General features: G+C 40.9%; 2 protein-coding genes across 4 annotated transcripts in view; both read right to left on the bottom strand.

The window, feature by feature from the left end:
• The window catches only part of LOC118396563 (NEDD4-like E3 ubiquitin-protein ligase WWP2), a 46,992-nt gene extending 34,852 nt beyond the window's left edge, over positions 1-12,140 (bottom strand). For 2 of the 3 annotated variants that reach the window (XM_035790833.2, XM_035790832.2), the window contains exons 1-4: positions 10,922-11,003; positions 10,081-10,234; positions 9,826-9,947; positions 9,316-9,453 (exon numbers count right to left, since the gene is read on the bottom strand). In XM_035790833.2, the coding sequence (XP_035646726.1) occupies positions 9,316-9,453; positions 9,826-9,947; positions 10,081-10,234; positions 10,922-10,991 (484 nt within the window). In that variant the 5' untranslated portion in view covers positions 10,992-11,003. Of the gene's footprint in view, positions 1-9,315; positions 9,454-9,825; positions 9,948-10,080; positions 10,235-10,921; positions 11,004-12,022 lie in introns of those variants that run through there. The other variant, XM_035790830.2, reaches the window with a different exon arrangement.
• A 407-nt stretch (positions 12,141-12,547) lies between these two features.
• On the bottom strand, positions 12,548-16,800 carry LOC118396564 (diacylglycerol O-acyltransferase 1-like). The gene is made up of 19 exons (XM_035790835.2): positions 16,752-16,800; positions 16,510-16,654; positions 16,139-16,352; positions 15,953-16,040; positions 15,806-15,846; positions 15,641-15,726; positions 15,472-15,524; positions 15,275-15,380; positions 15,002-15,106; positions 14,783-14,842; positions 14,566-14,669; positions 14,423-14,461; positions 14,236-14,277; positions 14,104-14,148; positions 13,893-14,005; positions 13,729-13,794; positions 13,512-13,599; positions 13,261-13,323; positions 12,548-13,160 (listed from the first exon to the last, which is right to left on the bottom strand). Exons 3-19 carry the CDS (start codon positions 16,267-16,269, stop codon positions 12,984-12,986), a joined length of 1,407 nt encoding a protein of 468 aa, XP_035646728.1. The 5' UTR covers positions 16,270-16,352; positions 16,510-16,654; positions 16,752-16,800; the 3' UTR covers positions 12,548-12,983.
• Between the last annotated feature and the right edge of the window lie 4,376 nt (positions 16,801-21,176).

The raw sequence follows: 21,176 nt of genomic DNA, 5'->3' as shown, positions 1-21,176 counted from the left end.
CCACTGCTATAGAATGTGGTCATGAAACGACTGTTATTGTTTCACAGAGACACATTTCCACTGCTATAGAATGTGGTCATGAAACGACTGTTACTGTTTCACAGAGACACATTTCCACTGCTATAGAATGTGGTCATGAAACGACTGTTACTGTTTCACAGAGACACATTTCCACTGCTATAGAATGTGGTCATGAAACGACTGTTACTGTTTCACAGAGACACATTTCCACTGCTATAGAATGTGGTCATGAATGTTAGAATGTGGTCATGAAACACTGTTACTGTTTCACAGAGACACATTTCCACTGCTATAGAATGTGGTCATGAAACGACTGTTACTGTTTCACAGTTTCCACTGCTATAGAATGTGGTCACACATTATTGTTTCACAGAGACACATTTCCACTGCTATAGAATGTGGTCATGAAACGACTGTTACTGTTTCACAGAGACACATTTCCACTGCTATAGAATGTGGTCATGAAACGACTGTTATTGTTTCACAGAGACACATTTCCACTGCTATAGAATGTGGTCATGAAAGCGACTGTTATTGTTTCACAGGACACATTTCCACTGCTATAGAATGTGGTCATGATGTTACTGTTTCACAGAGACACATTTCCACTGCTATAGAATGTGGTCATGAAGTTTACTGTTTCACAGAGACACATTTCCACATTTCCACTGCTATAGAATGTGGTCATGAAACGACTGTTACTGTTTCACAGAGACACATTTCCACTGCTATAGAATGTGGTCATGAAACGACTGTTACTGTTTCACAGAGACACATTTCCACTGCTATAGAATGTGGTCATGAAACGACTGTTACTGTTTCACAGAGACACATTTCCACTGCTATAGAATGTGGTCATGAAACGACTGTTACTGTTTCACAGAGACACATTTCCACTGCTATAGAATGTGGTCATGAAACGACTGTTACTGTTTCACAGAGACACATTTCCACTGCTATAGAATGTGGTCATGAAACGATTGTTACTGTTTCACAGAGACACATTTCCACTGCTATAGAATGTGGTCATGAAACGACTGTTACTGTTTCACAGAGACACATTTCCACTGCTATAGAATGTGGTCATGAAACGACTGTTACTGTTTCACAGAGACACATTTCCACTGCTATAGAATGTGGTCATGAAACGACTGTTACTGTTTCACAGAGACACATTTCCACTGCTATGGAATGTGGTCTGTGACTGTATGAGTCTATATGTCCATTCCTCCCCTGACTGAAACCCCAGCCATATAACATGCTTTTCATTATAAAAACAGGGACACTCATAAGGAGTGGGGCACGGGCGGCAGTAACTAATCGCCAAGAAAAAAAATACAGTCTAACACCGGCTCCTGAAGCTCGACAGCTTCAATACTTTGTTTTTACAGATAACTCACATCCTACCTTAACATGTAATCATTGAGAAAAACAAGCCTGTGTGTCTGTCCAGGGATTGCTACTGTTTCACCCATCTGATCATATCGGTCTAGTTGGGGAGAAACAATTGTGTCATATTGCTCTGAATGAATCATCCAATAATAACAGAGCTCGTCTAGTCTAGCTGTTGTCCGCATATAGCGCCTGAGAGACATGAGACATACTTTTGTCCATGTAGTGTATGTGGACACCTGCTGGCCGAACATCTCATTCCAAAATCATGGGCATGAGTTGGACCCCCCTTTTGCTGCTACAATAGCCTCCACCCTTCTGGGAAGACTTTCCACTAGATGTTGGAACATTGCTGCAGGGACTTGCTTCTATTCAGCCACAACAGCATTAGTGAGGTAGGACACTAATGTTTGGCGATTAGGCCTGGCTCGCAGTCAGCATTCCAATTCATCCCAAAGGTCTTCGATCGGGTTGAGGTCAGGGCACTGTGAAGGACAGTCAAGTTCTTCCATACTGAAATCGACAAACCATTTCTGTATGGACCTCTCTTTATGCATGGGGGCATTGTCATGCTGAAACAGGAAAGGGCCTTCTCCAAAATGTGGAAACAAAGTTGGAAGCACAGAATAGTCTAGAATGGCATGTATGCTGTAGCGTTAAGATTTCCCTTCACTGGAACTAAGGGCCCTAGCCTGAATCATGAAAAACAGCCCCAGACCATTATACCGCCTCCACCAAACTTTACAGTTGGCACTACGCATTCGGGCAGGTAGCGTTCTCCTGGCATCCACCAAACCCAGATTCGTCCGTCTGACTGCCAGATGCTGAAGCTTGATTCATCACTCCAGAGAACTCGTTTCCACTGCTCCAGATTCCAATGGCGGCGAGCTTTACACCACTCCAGCCGACACTTGGCATTGCGCATGGTGATCTTAGGCTTGTGTGCGGCTGCTCGTCCAAGGAAACCCATTTCATGAAGCTCCCAATGAACAATGATTGTGCTGACGTTGCTTCCAGAGGCAGTTTGGAACTTGGTAGTGAGGGTTGCAACGGAGGACAGATGATTTTTATGCGCTTCAGCAGGCGTCGGTCCCATTCTGTGAGCTTGTGTGACCTATCACGGCACGGCTGAACCATTGAAGCTCCTAGACGTTTCCACTTCACAATAACAGCACTTATAGTTGACCGGGGCAGCTCTAGCAGGGCATACATCTGGCAAATCGACTTGTTGGAAAGGTGGCATCCTATGACAGTGCCACATTGAAAGTCACTGAGCTATTCAGTAAGGCCATTCTACTGCCAATGTTTGTCTATGGAGATTTCATGGCTGTATGCGTAATTTTATATACCTGTCAGCAAAGGGTGTGGCTGAAATAGCCGAATCCGCTCATTTGAAGTGTCCACATACATACTTTTGTATATGTAGTGTATGTTTGTTTGTGTTGCCTTAGCTAACTTTCCGGAGACGGAGGAAAAGTAAGTTGGAATGTGGTTAAAGGGTCGACCATCTGCTGGTGAATACTGCTTATTGAAATTCTCGCAAAAGTCAATGTTTCAACTAATTGAGCCAAAGCCTCTTGGATTTCATGTGCGCCCCTAAAAAACAATCCTCAGCAGCCAGCCTCCCCACCAACTCCAATAAAGTTTATTTTGTTTGCTGTTTGGCATTGGCAACATTTCCATATAATTTCACAGCTCACAACTATTCTGGACATATATACTCTGATGATGATGTGTGCGCACTGGACATAAGAGTGCATGTGTGTGTGTATATATATATACAGTGCCGTGCGAAAGTATTCGGCCCCCTTAAACTTTGCAACCTTTTGCCACATTTCAGGCTTCAAACAAAGATATAAAACTGCATTCTTTTGTGAAGAATCAACAACAAGTGGGACACAATCATGAAGTGGAACGAATGTGAATGTGCCATCGACTAGCTTACGCTTTCTACATATTCCCCAAGGTGTCTACAGCATTGTGACGTCGTTTTACGCATTTATGTTGAAGAATAGCCATAGGCGGCTACATTGCGTAAGTGGTCACCTGATGACTCCCAGGGTGACTCTCGCGTAAAATACAGAGGTAGCCATTACTCCAATCGGTCCTACTGAAAAACTAATTGTCTCGACAGGATATATTATCGAATAGATATTAGAAAAACACCTTGAGGATTGATTATAAACAATGTTTGCCATGTTTCTGTCGATATTATGGAGCTAATTTGGAATATTTTTCGCCGTTTTCGTGACTGCAATTTCCGGGCGATTTCTCAGCCAAACGTGAAGAACATACGGAGCTATTTTGCCTACAAAAATAATATTTTGGGGAAAAAAATGAACTTTGGCTATCTACCTGGGAGTCTCGTGAGTGAAAACATCCGAAGCTCATCAAAGGTAAACGATTTAATCGATTTTCTGATTTCCGTGGCTAAGTTACCTGCTGCTAGCTGGACAAAATACTATGCTAGGCTATCGATAAACTTACACAGATGCTTGTTTAGCTTTGGCTGTAAAGCATATTTTGAAAATCTGAGATGTCAGGGTGATTAACAAAAGGCTAAGCTGTGTCTCAATATATTTCATTTGTGATTTTCATGAATAGGAATATTTTCTATGGATATTTATGTCCGTTGAGTTATGCTAATTAGTTTCAGGCAATGATTACGCTCCCGCATGCGGGATGGGGAGTCAGTGAAGGTTTTAATGAGAATTTTATCTTTAAAATGGTGCCTAATACTTGTAGGTTTGAGAAATTTGATTTGAGATCTGTTGATTTGTATTTGGCGCCCTCCAATGAGGCTGTTGGCGAGGGGTTCCCCAGTCCTAGACAGGTTAAGAACAAATTCTTATTTACAATGGACGGCCTACCCCGGCCAAACCTGGACAACACTGGGCCAATTGTGAGCCGCCCCGTGGGACTCCCAATCACAGCCGGATGCGATTCAGAATGGTGTTTCCATTATATATAGTGGGATCCGAAATGATTGACACCCTTGATAAAGTTGAGAAAAAATGACTGTATAAAATACATAATTAAAATACTGAGCTATATTGTATAAAAAAACATTTTCTGGGGGATATTACTAATACAATTGCTCAGAGAAAGATTTTAACTATTCATTTTCCTAAATAAGGTAGGGGTCAAAATTGACACCCCTGTTTTCAATACCTCACCTTGTGAGGATTAACGACACTGACCATTTAAAGAAATATGAATATATTAAGAGTTGGAGAACACATTTGGACGGATCTTAGACTATTACCCCATACATGAAAATAGAGCTCTTTGGCCACGCACACCAGCAGAACGCATGAGCAGAAAATAACCCCATATCTACTTTAAAATGTGGTGGTGGATCTTTGATGTTATGGGGCTATTTTGCTTCCACTGATCCTGTGGCCCTTGTTTAGGTCAACGGCATCATGAACTTTACCCAGTACCGGGACATTTTAGCCATAAAACCTTGTTACCTCTACCAGGAGGCTGAAACTTGGCCGCCAGTGAATCTTCATGCAAGGCAATAGCCCCAAGGACACTTCAAAATCCAGAAAGAAATTGTTAATTAGCCACAAAAATCAACATTTTGCAATGGCCATCTCAGTCGCCGAACTTGAACCCCATTGAAAACATGTGGTTTGAATTGAAGAGGGCAGTCCAAAAGTGCAGATGATGGATATCAAGGATCTGGAAGGATTCTGTAAGGAGGAATGGTCCAAGATCCCTCCCGACGTGTTCTCCAACTCATTAAACAGTTTAGGAAAAGGTTCAGTGCCATTATCCTCATAAGGTGAGGAATTGAAAGGTATTGGTGTCATTGATTTTGACCCCAACCTTTGAGAGAAAAAAGTATTACCTGTTAAACAAATTCTCTTTCTCTGAGCAATTGTATTAGTATAAAATATAGTATAATATTATAATGTCTCAATATTCAGGCAACTGCCAAAATAATGGAAACACTTAAGTAAATGAGGGTTACAAAGTGTTTTGAAAGTGTGGTTACTGAGTCTTAAAATGTTAAGTCCCCCATATGGGGAACTTTGAGTGGTTCTGGACCAGTTCCAACTGACATGTTGGTGTTCAGTGTATTCAGAAAGTATTCAGACAAGTATTCAGACAACTTGACTTTATCCACATTTTGTTACATTACAGCCTTGTTCTAAAATGTATTACATTCCCACTCATCAATCTACACACAATACCCCATAAGGATGAAACAAAAACAGGTTTTTACACATTTCTGCTGAAAAACTGAAATCACATTTACATAAGAATTCAGACCCTTTACTCAGTACTTTGTTGAAGCACCTTTGGCAGCGATTACAGTCCAGGTCTTCTTGGGTATGATGCTACAAGCTTGGCACAAATGTATTTGGGGAGTTTCTCCCATTCTTTTCTGCAGATCCTCTCAAGCTCTGTCAGGTTGGATGGGGAGTGTAACTGCACATCTATTTTCAGGTCTCTCCAGAGATGTTTGATCGGGTTCAAGTCCGGGCTCTGGCTGGGCCACTCAAGGACATTCAGACACTTGTGCTGATGCCACTCCTGCATTGTCTTGGGTGTGTGCTTAAGTTAGTTGTCCTGTTGAAAGGTGAACCTTCGCCACAGTCTGAGGAAGATTCTCCCATCTCCACAGAGGAACTCTGGGCTCTGTCAGAGTGACCATCGTGTTCTTGGTCACCTCCCTGACCAAGACCTTTCTCCCCCGATTGCTCAGGTTGGCCAGGCAGCCAGCTCTAGGAAGAGTATTGGGGGTTCCAAACTTCTTCCATTTAAGAATGAGAGTCCAATGGTGTTCTTGGGGACCTTCAATGCTGCACAAATGTTTAGGTACCCTTCCCCAGATCTGTACCTCGACACAATCCTGTCTCCGCGCTATATGGACAATTCCTTCAACCTCAGGGCTTGGTTTTTACTCTGACAGGCACCGTCAACTGTTGGACCTTATATAGACAGATGTGTGCCTTTCCAAATCATGTCCAATCAATTGAATTTACCACGGGTAGACTCCAATCAAGTTGTAGAAACATCTCAAGGATCAGCAATGGAAACAGGATGCACCTGAGCCCAATTTTGAGTCTCATAGCAAAGGGTCTGAATACTTATGTAAATAGGGATTTCTGTTTTTAATAGATTTGCAAAGATTTCTAAAACCCTGTTTTTGCTTTATCATTATGGGGTAATACATTTTAGACTGTTTGTAACGTAACAAAATGTGGAAAAGGGGAAGGGGTCTGAATACTTTCCGAATGCATTGTATAAAGCACTCTGTGGTTCCCGTGCCTTATAGTGGCAGTAAGCCCCATCTGACAGTCTTGCGCAGAGCTCTCCAACCCTGTTCATGGGGGAACTACTGTCCTGTAGGGTTTCGCTCCAACCCTAATCTAGCACACCTGATTCTAATAATTAGTTGGTTGATAAGCTGAACCAGGTTAATTCCAACTGGGGTTGGGGTGAAAACCTACAGGAAGGTTTAGAGCTCTCAACATGAAGAAATACTAAATCATTTTATAGCATTGAAACAAGACCACTTTCTGACAGACGGACAGAATCACTTTGTGCTTAAAGCTGAAGTTGTAACGAGTCTGCACACATGTGAATGGTGTCTCTGCACCACTCAGTGGATGTTAAGGAGAAAATTATATTTTGTCATTTGTATGAAATAGTGCCAATATTGTACTGTCACTAAGTATGATCATATTTATTTTACAGGTATAAGAAATGTGAAACCTTATCGTAAGTTGTTAATTATTTGATTGCTACTATATTTAGAAAGCATCTTAGTCATTCCAAGCCCTACTACTTGAAAAAGGTAAGTTCCCGATCTTTCTAAAACGATGCAACATTACCAATAATAATCTCATGAAATTAATGTATGCTTGGGTATGTCTATTTAGGCAGAAATCTAAATGTTTCCCTATCATAAGACTCCATTATGCTTAGGGTCATGTATAAAAATGCTTGCAAGGCCATTATTCTGGCTACCATGACTATGCCCCAATCCATAGGGCACGAGTGGTCACTGATTGGTTTGATGAGTACAAAAACGATGTAAACCATATGCCATCTCAGTCACCAGATCACAGCCGGATTTAACACTTATGGGAGAATTTGGAGCCGCCCCTGAGACAAGTGTTTTCCACCCCCATCAACAAAACACCTCATGGAAGAATGGTGTTGCATCCCTCCAATAGAGTTGCAGACCCTTGTAGAATCTATGGCAAGATACATTGAAGCTGTTCTGGCTCGTGGTGGCCTAACACCCTATTAAGACACTATGTTGGTGTATCCTTTATTTTGGCAGTTACATGTAGCTCAGTATTTTAAATATGCATTTTATTCAGTAAGTTTTTGCTCATCTTTATCACGGGTGTCTATTTCAGACCCCACGGTACATAAAGGTGAGTACTGTCTGGTCTAAGTGTTTTTTTTACTGGCTGCAGCACAAAGGCCTGTTTATGGTGGCAGTGTGTGTCAGCGTGTCAAAAGAAAATCTGCCAGGGGAAATGATTTAAAACACTAAAGTAACAGAGCTGCCTTCAGAGAGAACACAGAGGGTCTTAATATACCTTCCCCCAGCAACAGGGCACACACTTGAACCTTTATACACCAACCTGCCAGAGAGCACACACTCCAGACCTTCATACATCCCCGAAAAAACATCCCCCCCAAAAAAATCTGACCTCAGAGGGCACACTCAAGACCTCTATTCACTAACAACCGTCCCCAACAAACAAGACCATTATGACATCACAAAGCACATTTCATTGCCTTAATACACCCCCCCAGTCCTGGATCACAGGAGTTGATTGTCCTGCACAGCTCACAGAAATAAGACTCAATTACAGAAGTCTGAGAAACAAATTACACGTAAGTACTCCCAAGCATGTGCGTAAGTGTGCATGGCTGTGCGTGATGATGTCGTGCGTGTGTGAAACAGTGCTTGGAGAACATCAATGTAACAGATCCAAAAGGAACAGAGGATGTGAAGCTTATTCATCGCTTTAAGAACAATATTAATGTTCATGCACACATATTTAGATATGTATAAAACACACAGAGACGCATTTATGAACCATATGCTCAGAGACCCAACCCTGACTTGGGCGGTGCTCATTCACTAGGAAACACTCTGGCTCTGTGATTCAGTATGAAAAGGCTTGTGTGTTGTTTTATACAAAGATGGGAGATGCATGAAATGGGAAACTCAAGCAACCCCTATAAATAAGTTTAATGGGTTGTTATTCATTAAAAACTATTCTAGAGGAAAGCCCAATCTTTGTCAAAAGCCCAATCAATGTCTGACAAAAGTTTGTCTGCTGTTTGGGCTCTTTTTCCACCCCTTGTTTGGATACATTTGGTCAACTATTGACAGGTCCATTACTGTTGTTGAAATCTAATTCTGTTAGTGTGTCCACAAGTTATAGGCCTCGTGAATGTTAAGCAAGAGTATCAACTAGGCCTACAAGAAAGTGTGGAAAGTGGTCAAACAGAGATAGTCCTCCCCAGTATTTCTGTCCACATGTTTCAAAACATGTGAAAGACTGCCAAAACCCATGAAAGACTGTGTGCAAACTTGCACACGGGCAAAGATGGCTCAAAAAACTCATATTCCATCACATTTGAGACCACCACACTTTCAAAGTAAAAACTCTTTGGCTTTTTCCAAATGAGCCCCACTTTTCGTTTGGGTGGAGTCTGAAAAAGAACAAATATAAGTAACCACAAACATGTCACTAAATGTAATGAGTGTGAATATATACCAGAGACCAAGAGAGAGAGAAAATGCAAGAAAGAGTGAAAGTGTGTGTGGGAGCATTTTGTTTGCATTAAGAATAGTGTGTACTTTTTGTAAGTGTTAACGTGTGTGTGTGTGTGTGTGGGTTGTAAGGCGGGACTCACTGTCTGTTGCTGTGCTGCCATTGGGCAAAGATCCCAGATCAACAACCAGGCCGTCCAGACAGACGTTCAGCTCGCCTCCTGCTACAACTGAGCCTTTGTTCTCTGTCTGCAAGACCAGACTGAGCTGCAGATTCTCCACTGGAGGGAAAGTGGGGAGTGTGGAATTGAGGGAGGGATAGATGGAGGAGAGTGTGAAGAAAGAGAAAATGAAGGAGAAAGAAAATGAAGGATTAGGGCGAGTAAGAGATGATAATATGTGCTCTATCAATTGCGTAAAGGCAACCAAAGTTCTTTCTCTCTTCTTCTTACATGTTTGTATAAAAACACATCCTGAGGGAGTCTGTTTCACAAGTGTAAATTTGATCTTTCATTTCTGAAGAGGATAACCCCAAATATTTTCAACTGGAAAGACTACTTTAGTTGCATGACTAAGAATCCTATTAACAATCCATGAACATATGCCTACATAAAAATTAAAACAACTTTAAAAATACACTTTTATTGTCTTACTCTTGCCATCATGTGTACGCAGGGTGTCAAGCAGGTCAATGGTGGCACTTCCCAGCAACTCCTTCCTCAAGGTGTGGCAGCTCCACAACTTCAGATCTAAGTGGCTCTGAGGCGTCACATTCCTACACAACACACAAGTCAAAATCAGTTACACAGACAGAAAAACCTACATTACACATTCATGTGGTATTACTGGACAGCGGCATAGCATTGGCATGTTGTGTCAGAATTGAGAGAAGGTGGGGGGTTGCTCACAGGGTGAGGTCCTCGTTCCACTGTAACTCAAGGTGTCCAGTGCGTTTTCCTGTTTTCTTGGTTTCACTAGTCAGGCCATCGGCAGTCACCTCCACAAAAGAGCTGAGTCTGGAACGGGTGGGCAGCTTAGGTGACTGAGGCTTTGCTGAGACCACTGTGGCAAGAAAAAAAATAACAATTGATGAACATATATGCATATGACAAAAAGAGACCATTTGAATGACTGTGGTACACCGAACTCTGATCAACCATTAAAACATTCTTATTACAGCTACTCTGCATTTGTAACTGTATGTATGGCAAGAAAACACAAAAATGCAAATATCGCCCTCTAGCTGATACATGCAAAACTAGGTGGATATTGCCCCTTGGATTGCATGTTCTGTTAATAAATTAGTTGTTGATTGTTCCATATTACTGTGATGCTCACTTGGCCTTCGAAATGTCACAACTGTCTGCCTATCCATGTCAGAATGAACTTAATTAAATATCCGCTAAGGAAAATATGCGCCGAATAACTGTTAGGCTACTGCTGTATCTTTTCAATAGACCAGAAATCTTCCAATAGTTTTTAACTGTCAAGGTGAATTAAACCTGTTTTATCTGATATTATACGAGAGGGGGAGCGAGTGATGAGTGACATATTAGTAGTTCATGAACAATTCACTGAGGGAAAAGAAAGCAAAATGGAGGGAATAAATGGCAGGGAGAGCAAATGGGAAACTGGAATAACAATGGATGATGAAAAGAGCTGGGGGTGGAAGAGGAGGATGAGTATTAGAGTAGGTTACAATAGAAGGTGATAGATGAGAGGAATTAAAAGTTTCATATTGATTATTACCTTTTAAGGTCAACTGTGATTTTTCTGTGGTCTGGACATTGCCAGGTCTTGTAACGCTGGCAGCTGCCATGACATCACAGCCCTGAGACACACACACAGGCACAATCAGAAAACACATAACCGACATGAAGGCAAACTGTAAAGTAAGCCTAAATCACAGACTGCAATTCAAAACAATGAGTTATGCATTTCCCCTGTGTACCATCCACAACGTAAACAACAACATACATAGTAAAATTGCATGTCTCAGTGAATCCTTACAACAGACATGAACTAGCCAACAATATTATGCCAATGCCATCTACACTACTACAGCCAAATGATCATATACTAGCTATCTAGGCACCTTAGCTTCACCACCTTGGAAAGAACTGTCTGGCACAACGACAACAGGCAGTGGATTGTATTTCCTCTATATATCTAGCTAGCATAGTAGACAGTAGTAGCTCGAATAGTTTCGACTCATATCTGGGTGTTATCACGTCTTAAAATGCACGTCCTCCGTCCAGCATAGCAAACTCCTTGTTAGCTATCACGTACATCAGCAAAGAGACGGTTAGCTAGTCTGATAAGGTTTGCCATCTCTTAGCCAATAAATTGGGTCGTGGCCGAGTCCTTGTGAATCACGTTGTAATTTCATCACTGATGTCGACTATGAAAGCATATAGCTAGCGGATCGGTTAGCCGTAGCTATCTAACGTTACTTGTAAACAGCGTAACCCAACGAAATCGACAAGACGAGAACATCAACATTTACTGCCTGTAAGAGATGTAGCGAACTCGTTCCAAGGTGAGACATCGCATTTGCTGCAAACTACTAGCTCGCTAAACGTATCGATTAACTGTAGCTACATATCAGTAACTCAAATTGGCTCATTGGCTCCGTATTTAAATATCCTGCACTCAAAAACAAAACACGGAAGATTGATGATAGCTCCTAGAAAGCTAGCGAACAGCTTTGTTGTCGGCATAAGGACAATATAATTGTCACATTTTCTCGTAAACGTAGATGGATATGTGTACTATTTAAGAAATGTATTAAACAATACTATATTACTTGACATTGTTGGTAACGTATTGTGTTAATTATAGCGTAATTACCTTTTTTAGCTGTGGTCCGCTGGTTCAACTAGCTAGTTAACTTTCATTTCCGCCTGCCTCAATGACGGTGTCACGTGATTCTCATTAATGTCCAGCGCATTGAATTGTGGTTCACAACATGAAACACATGTACTGTATCTGACGGCTTTACAGCAGTTAACGCTGTATCCCTCCCTACACGTTTTGGTACATAACTGAGGGATGGGGATGGAGAAATGTAACCACGTTCAAATAAATTCATAGACAGAGCTATGGATGCAAGGACCATCCATTATATCAACATTATAGATTTAACCATGTTTTGACGCTAAATGTATTTTATTTATTTTTACATTTTCTTTGTTTACAAATATTGGAGTAAAACACGCTTATATTTTCGGTTCTGATGGGGTACAGTTGAACTAAGCTCATGAGGCATTTATAAGTTATATTCTTCAAGAATCAATGGGTACATTTCATTAATTTACAAGTTCAGAAATGTATATAGCAACTGCTGACTGCCCCTTTAATAAACCAAAGATAACAAAGCTTCAAATGCTGTTTATTTAAAAGCACATTTCCCCATACTGAGTAACAACAATTGGAAGCTACATATTTCAAACAGTGCTTAAATTCAACATGTTGTGGTTCACCAATAGTTTTCACCCAGCAGTTAATGTTGTCTGAAATAAATAGGCTATAATCCATAAGCTTACAGTAACATTGGGTGAACCAAAACCATATGTTGATATACAGTGAATAAGCAGCCATATCTTTCATGTGAGGTTGAGTCATATCATTCATTACATGACGTATCCACAGATTGTTCAAATTCAAAAGCATTATGAATAGTGAGTTTTTCAACAAAAATGGGAACAATTTGTCTGATATGCCGACTGTCCCTACAAATGGTCCATTGCTGGACATAAGTCTTATCAAAGGTATCCGAAAGTGCTATATCCAATTGTGTATACGACAGTGATCATGACAAACACTTAGCAACGGACAGTCCAGGAGGATGTTGGCCATGGTGACTCATGTAGTGGTCATGGAAATAGGTCATCATAGCCAGGGGAGGACCCAGTAGAAAGCACAGCCACACCAGCCCATTGCCATAGTTACCCTTGAAATAGTCTCCAAGGTAAACATCTACCAAGAGCTGGGACAGGGAAAAAGAGGGAGGAGTTAACATGCATGTTCACACACACACTGCATAAACGCATACAGTATATACTTGATGGTATTTCAGTTTCCCTCACCTCAAAGATCATCATGAAGAAGATCCATAGACGACAGCTGTGTAAGGGCAGAGCAATGACATACTGCAAGGAACAAAAAACTAAATGTAAATACATTACCCATTACCATGGATTGTCTCATAGTAGCACAGGGGACAGCTTTAAGCAGTTAGCAACTAATCATTATTTCGCACAGGATAACTGAACTGATTGTACTCACCCATCTACACCATAATAACAACAACAACCAGTCCTACTATGACCAGTCCTACCTCGCAAAGGGCAGCTGACATCAGGAAGACCAGCAGATCTGCTTGCTTTTGTGACACCCTCTTTTTCAGTAGTGGTGTATACAAGTGTCTTTATGTAAGAGAAAGAGACAGGTAGCGAGGGATAAAAAGTGATAGAAGTTAGTTTTACACACACAGTCCATATCTCTTCTGAGAGAGAATGGGAAAAGTCTACTTAGGTGTCAAGGGTCACTACTACCTGTAGAACCACTTATGAAGAGGAATATTCCAATTCCCCCAAAAACATTTTAGTGTTTTAGCATTCCTGCAGATGAAAATATGAATCTATTAAACATATGTTACTCTATTACACAAACACATACAAGTGGATCATCCAAAATGAATGATTAGGATATAACAGACCACCAATCCCCATAGAAATGGCGGTCTCCAAAGCACAACAGTTCAGCACAGAAGTTCAGGTAGGAGTGAGAAAACAGGAAAGAGAACATCAGCCACAAGAAGTGGTTGGGAGCCTGTAAAGGAAATTGCACCTCTTTATTGACACAGCAATTGTTTGATACCACCAAAACATACTAATAATGCTCCACTACCCTAAAACACACATGCTTACCACAAGCTCCATCAAGTGCTCCACCCTGGTAGTGATGTCCATATTCTAGAGGAAAGGAAAAGTCAGAGGAAATAATGTGAGATTATTATATAATTACATTTTTTATGAAAAGGGGATATTGCTTTCACTCACAGAGAAGGAGTTTTCTGATCTCTGGAAGATGGGTTCAATCCACTGATAGGAAAACAAAAGGTACGCATGGAATAGAATTTCAATGGGTAACAAAGATAAAGCTATTTCAAATTAATTCTAGATAGATGGATAAACTTGCAAACAGAAGGATATTTGAATACCAAACCTAGAAGTTAAAACATATCACCTGCTGCACAACTCCCACAATAATTTGAGTAAGGACCACCTGAATGTAGAGGCCCAAAATAAGATGGTGGATAATCAATGCATATTAACATTTAACATTATAATTACACAGGATAGGTATTGTGTGGGTGAGGTTTATCTCACCATTTCTATCAGTGTCTTACAAAGAACGTTGATACGGACCCTCGGTGTGAAGGGGAAGTCTCGCTGGTAGCATAAAGTGGGCGCCAGGAGAAAGTAGTAAAGGTCTGACAGAGAGAACAGTCCATGTCATTAACTGTCTATGTGTTCTTAGTCTACAACTAGACAGGCAGAAATTGTGCACAAGCCATTACGCGTGAGAAAGTGTGACCGTTCTCACCTTTAATATTTAGGTGTTCTATATGTTTTTTTGTCTCATGTAATACACACTTGTCCGTTCCTGGAAAACAGATGCAGATATTCACCACACCAGAAATCCCAAACAACAGAGAAATTATCTTCAGCCTAAGCAGTAATTACAATTAGTGAAAACTGCAGGAAATCAACCAGCGGTAACTGCAGCCACGAAGGAAAAACAAAACGGTTCCCACTGACATACCTGGAGATGGAACAGACCCCTGACGATACCAACTGTTGGTTTCTTGGTAAGAATAAAGCTTGAGCCCAAGAATAGTGTAGGTCCAGAGTGAGAAATATGCTCCCCCTGATAGGCAGATAGTGCAACAGTTTCACCAGACAGGGTGAGTCATCATCTTAAATTGAGGTTGCACATCCACACAAAGCTAAATATACTCTATTGCAATGGAGCCATAACAACCTGGAATTTCAGGTACAGGTCAATATCTGTGCAGATCATACTTGCGGTATTTACCTGTTGATATTGAAGTATCATATAGAATGATGACAGCAGGGAAAAGTGTTAGTAATCCCAGGTTCCCCAGGTGTAAACAGTGCCCTGCACTTGGGGATAGTGTTCCCTAGAATCAACACCCACATATCAACCTTTGTGAGACAGTTCACATAGCCTAGCCTCTCTTATTTGAAAAGCCAAGGGTAGAACTGTCTCACCTTATCCAGACACCTCTCAAGTAGCAGGGCAGCAATAGCAAACATATTGGCAGCTGCAAAGGTGAGAGAAGCATGAAGGATGAGTGAGTTTATTACTCAAATTCATTAACAGTATATTCCTTGTGCAGTTGGTTAAGCTGACAACAGTGCAGTGGTGACAAAGCCTCACCCAGTATGAGGTTGACAGACGGCCAGTTGTAATGGTCCTCCATAAGGTGCTCCAAGACTTTCCTCAAGTCAATCAAAAAGCCATGTCTGTTCAGAAGATGGTATGTCAGAGAAAAAAGAAAACACATTAATTGCTAATTGAGTGTGTGTCCGTGTGTGTACTCACTGTATAAAGTTATCCAGGAACAGGTGAGCATGGGTCAAGATCTGGAAAAAACAACAACACACAAAATAAAACAATATTGGTCTCTTCTCTTTCCCTGCATAGCGTATAGAACTTGATCACATTTAGTATCCAGAGAGAATGACTCACCAGAAGGATAATGATCAAGTTGAGAATCCCTCTATAGTTTGTGAAGCGGCTGTCAGAGCTCAGTAAGGAATCCTGGACACTGTGACAGCTGCAGTGACAAAATGACATCAACATATTCAGTCAATAACAATTAAATCATAGGAATATCTGGAAATTTAGAGATATAGGTTTAATATGAATGTGTACCAGAACATGTCCATGTCTGGATGTGGTTCAGTGGGAGGATCAGAGCTAGAATTGCCATAGTACTGACATTTATCTTCCACATCAAGTGAAGAAGAGGAGAGGGCACAGGCCTCTGGTTCTGCTGCAGACATCTCTGCCTCTGTGTTGATGGTGTCATCAGTACATCAGACAAAGTTGAAAAGGCACATCAAGATATCCACATCAACTTCTCTATCTGAAACAAAAAGCAGAGATTGTCTTGTTGCAACTTGCAAGCATTGCTATAATCTTCATAAATGTAAAAATGACAAAGGTAGTAAAAAACAAATGTTCATTCCTTTTACTGTCAAGGCAGGGAAGCATTTAAAATAAATTGCACATGAGCCACCCACCTTGTAGATTACGAGGCAGCGTTCAACAAACGCAATATTGTTGCTCCTCGTCTCTGTCGCAACATTGTTGCTGTTTTTATGACTGATATCATGCAATAAAAGTCGGTTCTGACCTGACATCAATTGCCTCGAATTGATGATCTTTCTGCAAAGAAATGTGGAAAACATATTGGCAATCATTTGAACATGAATATCTACTCATCTCACGTCTCCATTTTTCTGCATGTTCACGATCCACGCACCATTCCGTTAGCGTGCAAGTCATCATGATGCAGATGGTACAGTTTGTCGGGACCAATGATTTATATTTACACTAGATGACATATAGGGGGCGCTGTGTTAAAGCCAGCGTGCCTCCATCTAAAGTCCTCCCTCCACCGTTGAGAAAAATATTTTGGAAGCTATAGAAATGCATTTATTATATTACAGACACCTTAATGCATATTTTTGTATTATATTATGTGAGATAAACATAAAAAATGTCAAATAACACAAACCTTAAAGTATAAGTATATAAATACATATATATATTTGAACCTTTATTTAACTAGGCAAGTCAGTTAAGAACAAATTCTTATTTTCAATGACGGGTTAACTGCCTGTTCAGGGGCAGCACGACAGATTTGTACCTTGTCAGCTCGGGGGTTTGAACTTGAAACCTTCCGGTTACTAGTCCAACGCCCTAACCACTAGGCTACCCTGCCGCCCCATTTATATTTAGATCACTAATGTTTCGGTCAACCATACAACAATAAAAAATAAAAAACTTAAATACATGTAATTTTGTCCTTGATACATTTAAAGGTGGACTCAGCGAAATGACATTGCCACCAGCAGCACTGCAGATATTGAAATAAACCAGATGTAAGACACAAGGGTTTGCTTCAGGCTGTTAGAGCGTGATAGCCAAGGGACCAAAATAGCGTAGAAGTGGAGCCTTTCGATTCAACACTCTTAGTTGTTGCAGAAATTGACCCACTATGATGTTTACTCTTTGCATCTACGTCATATCTACATTTACAATCCAAGCTTGATGTCCTCAATCTCACACAAATTATCAACTAATTGACCAGGTACGGCTCCAAATCCGGAAACACGGGCACCCTCATAGATGTAATCCTAACTAAGTCACCCTCCAAATACACCTGTTTTCAATCAAGATCACTGCCTCATTGCCTGCATCCGTAATGGGTCAGCGGTCAAACGGCCTCCACTCATCACTGTCAAACGCACCTTAAAAAACTTCTGCGAGCAGGCCTTTCTAATTGACCTGGCCGGGGTATCCTGGAATGACATTGACCTCATCCCGTCAGTAGATGGTGCCTGGCTATTCTTTTAAAGTGCCTTCCTCACCATCTTAAATAAGCATGACACATTCAAAAAAATGTAGAACACTCTGACAGATTCCCTCTGGAACCGGGCACAAGACAAGGGTGCTCGCTGTCCCCGCTGCTCTACTTGTTGGGGGCGGAGCCTCTGGCAGAGCTGATAAGGAGCAATCCAAGTATTATGGGTGTTTCTGCAGGTGGCCTGCAGCACAAGATTTCGCTTTACGCGGATGATGTCTTGCTCTACATATCCAACCCTGAGAAATCCATCCCTCTCATTTTAGGCACAATTGCTCAGTATGGCAAGTTGTCAGGTTATAAGATCAATTTTAACAAATCCACTGTCTGCCCTCTCAATATTACACTCACCAGCTCTATGAAGACACTTTGTCCTTTCCAATGGAAAACACAGGGGTTTCAATACCTCAGGATCTTCATAACACCAGATCTGAATAGCCTTTTTAAGGAACATTATCTTCCACTCCTGGATCGAATCAAGAACAATCTCCAAACCTGGATCTCTCTCCCAATTAGCTTAGTAGGAAGAATTAATGTAATCCGTATGAACGTCCTCCCTAGACTGAACTACTTATTTCAGATGCTCCCATGCTATCTCCCAGTTTCCTTCTTCAAAACAACTAACCAAAGCATCACCAAATTTATATGGGGCAATAAAAAACCTAGGATCAAGTTTTCCACTTTATCAAAACCTGAATCTAAAGGTGGTCTTGCCCTTCCCTCCCTTCAATTGTACTACTGGTCTGCCCAAATCCGCAACATGCTAACATGGATCACAAACTGACAAGAGTCAACGTGGATTCAGATAGAAGCCCAATCCTGTGGTTCATTGCCCTTAAGCTCAATTATATTCATTAATAACTTTAGTGAAGTGGGCAACATAGCCAAAACCTTTGCGATTTACAGCACCCTACTAGCGTGGAGGGACTGTAAGAAATACCTGGGCATTTCCTCCCAAATATGTTCTCACTCGCCTATAGTAGGCAACCCAGACTTGCCAAAAGCCCTGAGGGATGCCAACTTTAATCTTTGGCATACTCTAGGAATCAGGACCTTTTCAGACCTATTTCATCAGAAAACCACTACACTGAAATCCTTTCAAGAGCTCTGCAGTGAATTCGATGTGCCAAGACCCCATTCTTTAAAAATATATTCAAATTAGACATGTAATTTCCTCATTTACCTCCAAGAGGAGGTTTAGAACTCAGTTGAACGAAGTTGAAACCCTTCTTGTCACAGCACAATCCATTAAAGGCAAAATATCCTACATTTATAGACTCCTTTCTGAGAAAGGAAGCTCCTCCTTTACTCCTTTGAAAATAATCTGGGAAAAGGACCTTGGTCTGACTATTAGTGATGAGTTATGGGCGGAGGTTTGCGACAGGGTATACTGCTCCTCTACCAGTGTAAAAATGAAAGAATCTAATTACAAATGTTTGTACAAATTTTATTATACTCCTTTGAGACTCCATAGAATGAAAACAGATATGTCTCCTAACTGTAAAAGATGTACCTCTGAATGTGGAACCTATATGCATGTATTTTGGAGCTGTAGGGAGATTGCCAGATTCTGGCAATCTGTACATACTGCTGCACAGAAAATACTAGAGGTACAGTTTGATATGACCCCGTGTATCTATCTTCTTAATGCCCAGCAGGACTTTGTTCTTGATCCTGACAGAGAAAATGTGCTTATGACTATTACATACTTTGCTAAGAAATGTATTCTTCTATTGTGGGCCTCTAATACCCCCCCTACATTTAAAATGTGGTTTGACCAGATTGTTGACTTTCTTCCTCTTGAAAAGCTCACTTATGACCTCCACAAGAGACAGCCCAAGTTTGATAGACTCTGGTCCCCACTATTCAACTATATTTCAAACTGGACAGAGTGAACGGGGTGACTAGGGAAATGCGCAGATACATTTTGTGTAAGGTACTGTAAAACCTAAAAACGAATTATTGGCCCGTCGTCTCAGCGAATGCTTGAAATAGCTGCTAAGAACCTTGATAGTGCTGCTGCAAGTGTTATATGTTGTTGTTTTTTGTGTGTTTTTATTTTAATTTAGTTTTTGAGTAGGTGTGCGTATGTGTGTGTGTGTGTGTGTGTGTGTGTGTGTATAGGTGCGTATGTATGTATGTAGGTATATATATGTACCAAGGAAAATATATAGATTAAGAAAAATAAATGCTTTTATTTGACTTTATCATTCATTTTAATTGTATTTTTATTTTTTCAAATGTACTATTATTTTTTGACTTTTTATTTTTTTAAAGCCTGTCACATCTGTGAATGTGGAATGTGTTTTGTTGGTTGATTGAAAAACAAAAACTTAATAAAACTTTAAATTGAAAAAAAAAACTACTTTTCAAAAAAAAAAAATAAAAAAAAAAAAAATGTAGAACTAGGAATAGATATAGTCCTTGGTTCACTCCAGACCTGTCTGCCATTGACCAGCACAAAAACATCCTGTGGCGTTCTGCATTAGCATCGAATAGCCCCCTTGATATGCAACTTTTCAGGGAAGTTAGGAACAAATATACACAGGCAGTTAGGAAAGCTAAGGCTAGCTTTTTCAAACAGAAATTTGCATCATGTAGTACTAACTAAAAAAGGTTCTGGGACACTGTAAAGCCCATGGAGAATAAGAGCACCTCCTCCCAGCTGCCCACTGCTCTGAGGCTTGGAAACACTGTCACCACCGATAAATCCACTATAATTGAGAATTTCAATAAGCATTTCTCTACGGCTGGCCATGCTTTCCACCTGGCTACTCCTACCTCGGTCAACTGCCTGGCACCCTCCACAGCAAACCGCCAAAGCCCCCACCATTAGTCCTTTACCCAAATCCAGATAGCTGATGTTCTGAAAGAGCTTCAAACTCTGGACCCCTACAAATCAGCCGGGCTAGACAATCTGGACCCTCTCTTTCTAAAATTACCTTCAGAAATTGTTGCAACTCTTATTATTAGCCTGTTCAACCTCTCTTTCGTATCGTCTGAGATTCCCAAAGATTGGAAAGCTGCCGCGGTCATCCCCCTCTTCAAAAGACCCAAACTGCTATAGACCTATATCTATCCTACCCTGTCTTTCTAAGGTCTTTGAAAGCCAAGTTAACAAACATATTATTGACCATTTCGAATCCCACCGTACCTTCTCCGCTATGCAATCTGGTTTCAGAGCTGGTCATGGGTGCACCTCAGCCACGCTCAAGGTCCTAAACGACATCATAACCGCCATCGATAAGAGACATTACTGTGCAGCCGTATTCATCGACCTGGCCAAGGCTTTCAACTCTGTCAATCACCACATTCTTATTG

This window comes from Oncorhynchus keta, chromosome 17 (genome assembly GCF_023373465.1).
Source record: "Oncorhynchus keta strain PuntledgeMale-10-30-2019 chromosome 17, Oket_V2, whole genome shotgun sequence".
Lineage (NCBI taxonomy): Eukaryota > Metazoa > Chordata > Actinopteri > Salmoniformes > Salmonidae > Oncorhynchus > Oncorhynchus keta.
The sequence above is the reverse complement of the archived record's forward strand: the minus strand, read 5'-3'. Positions and strand labels throughout refer to the sequence as shown.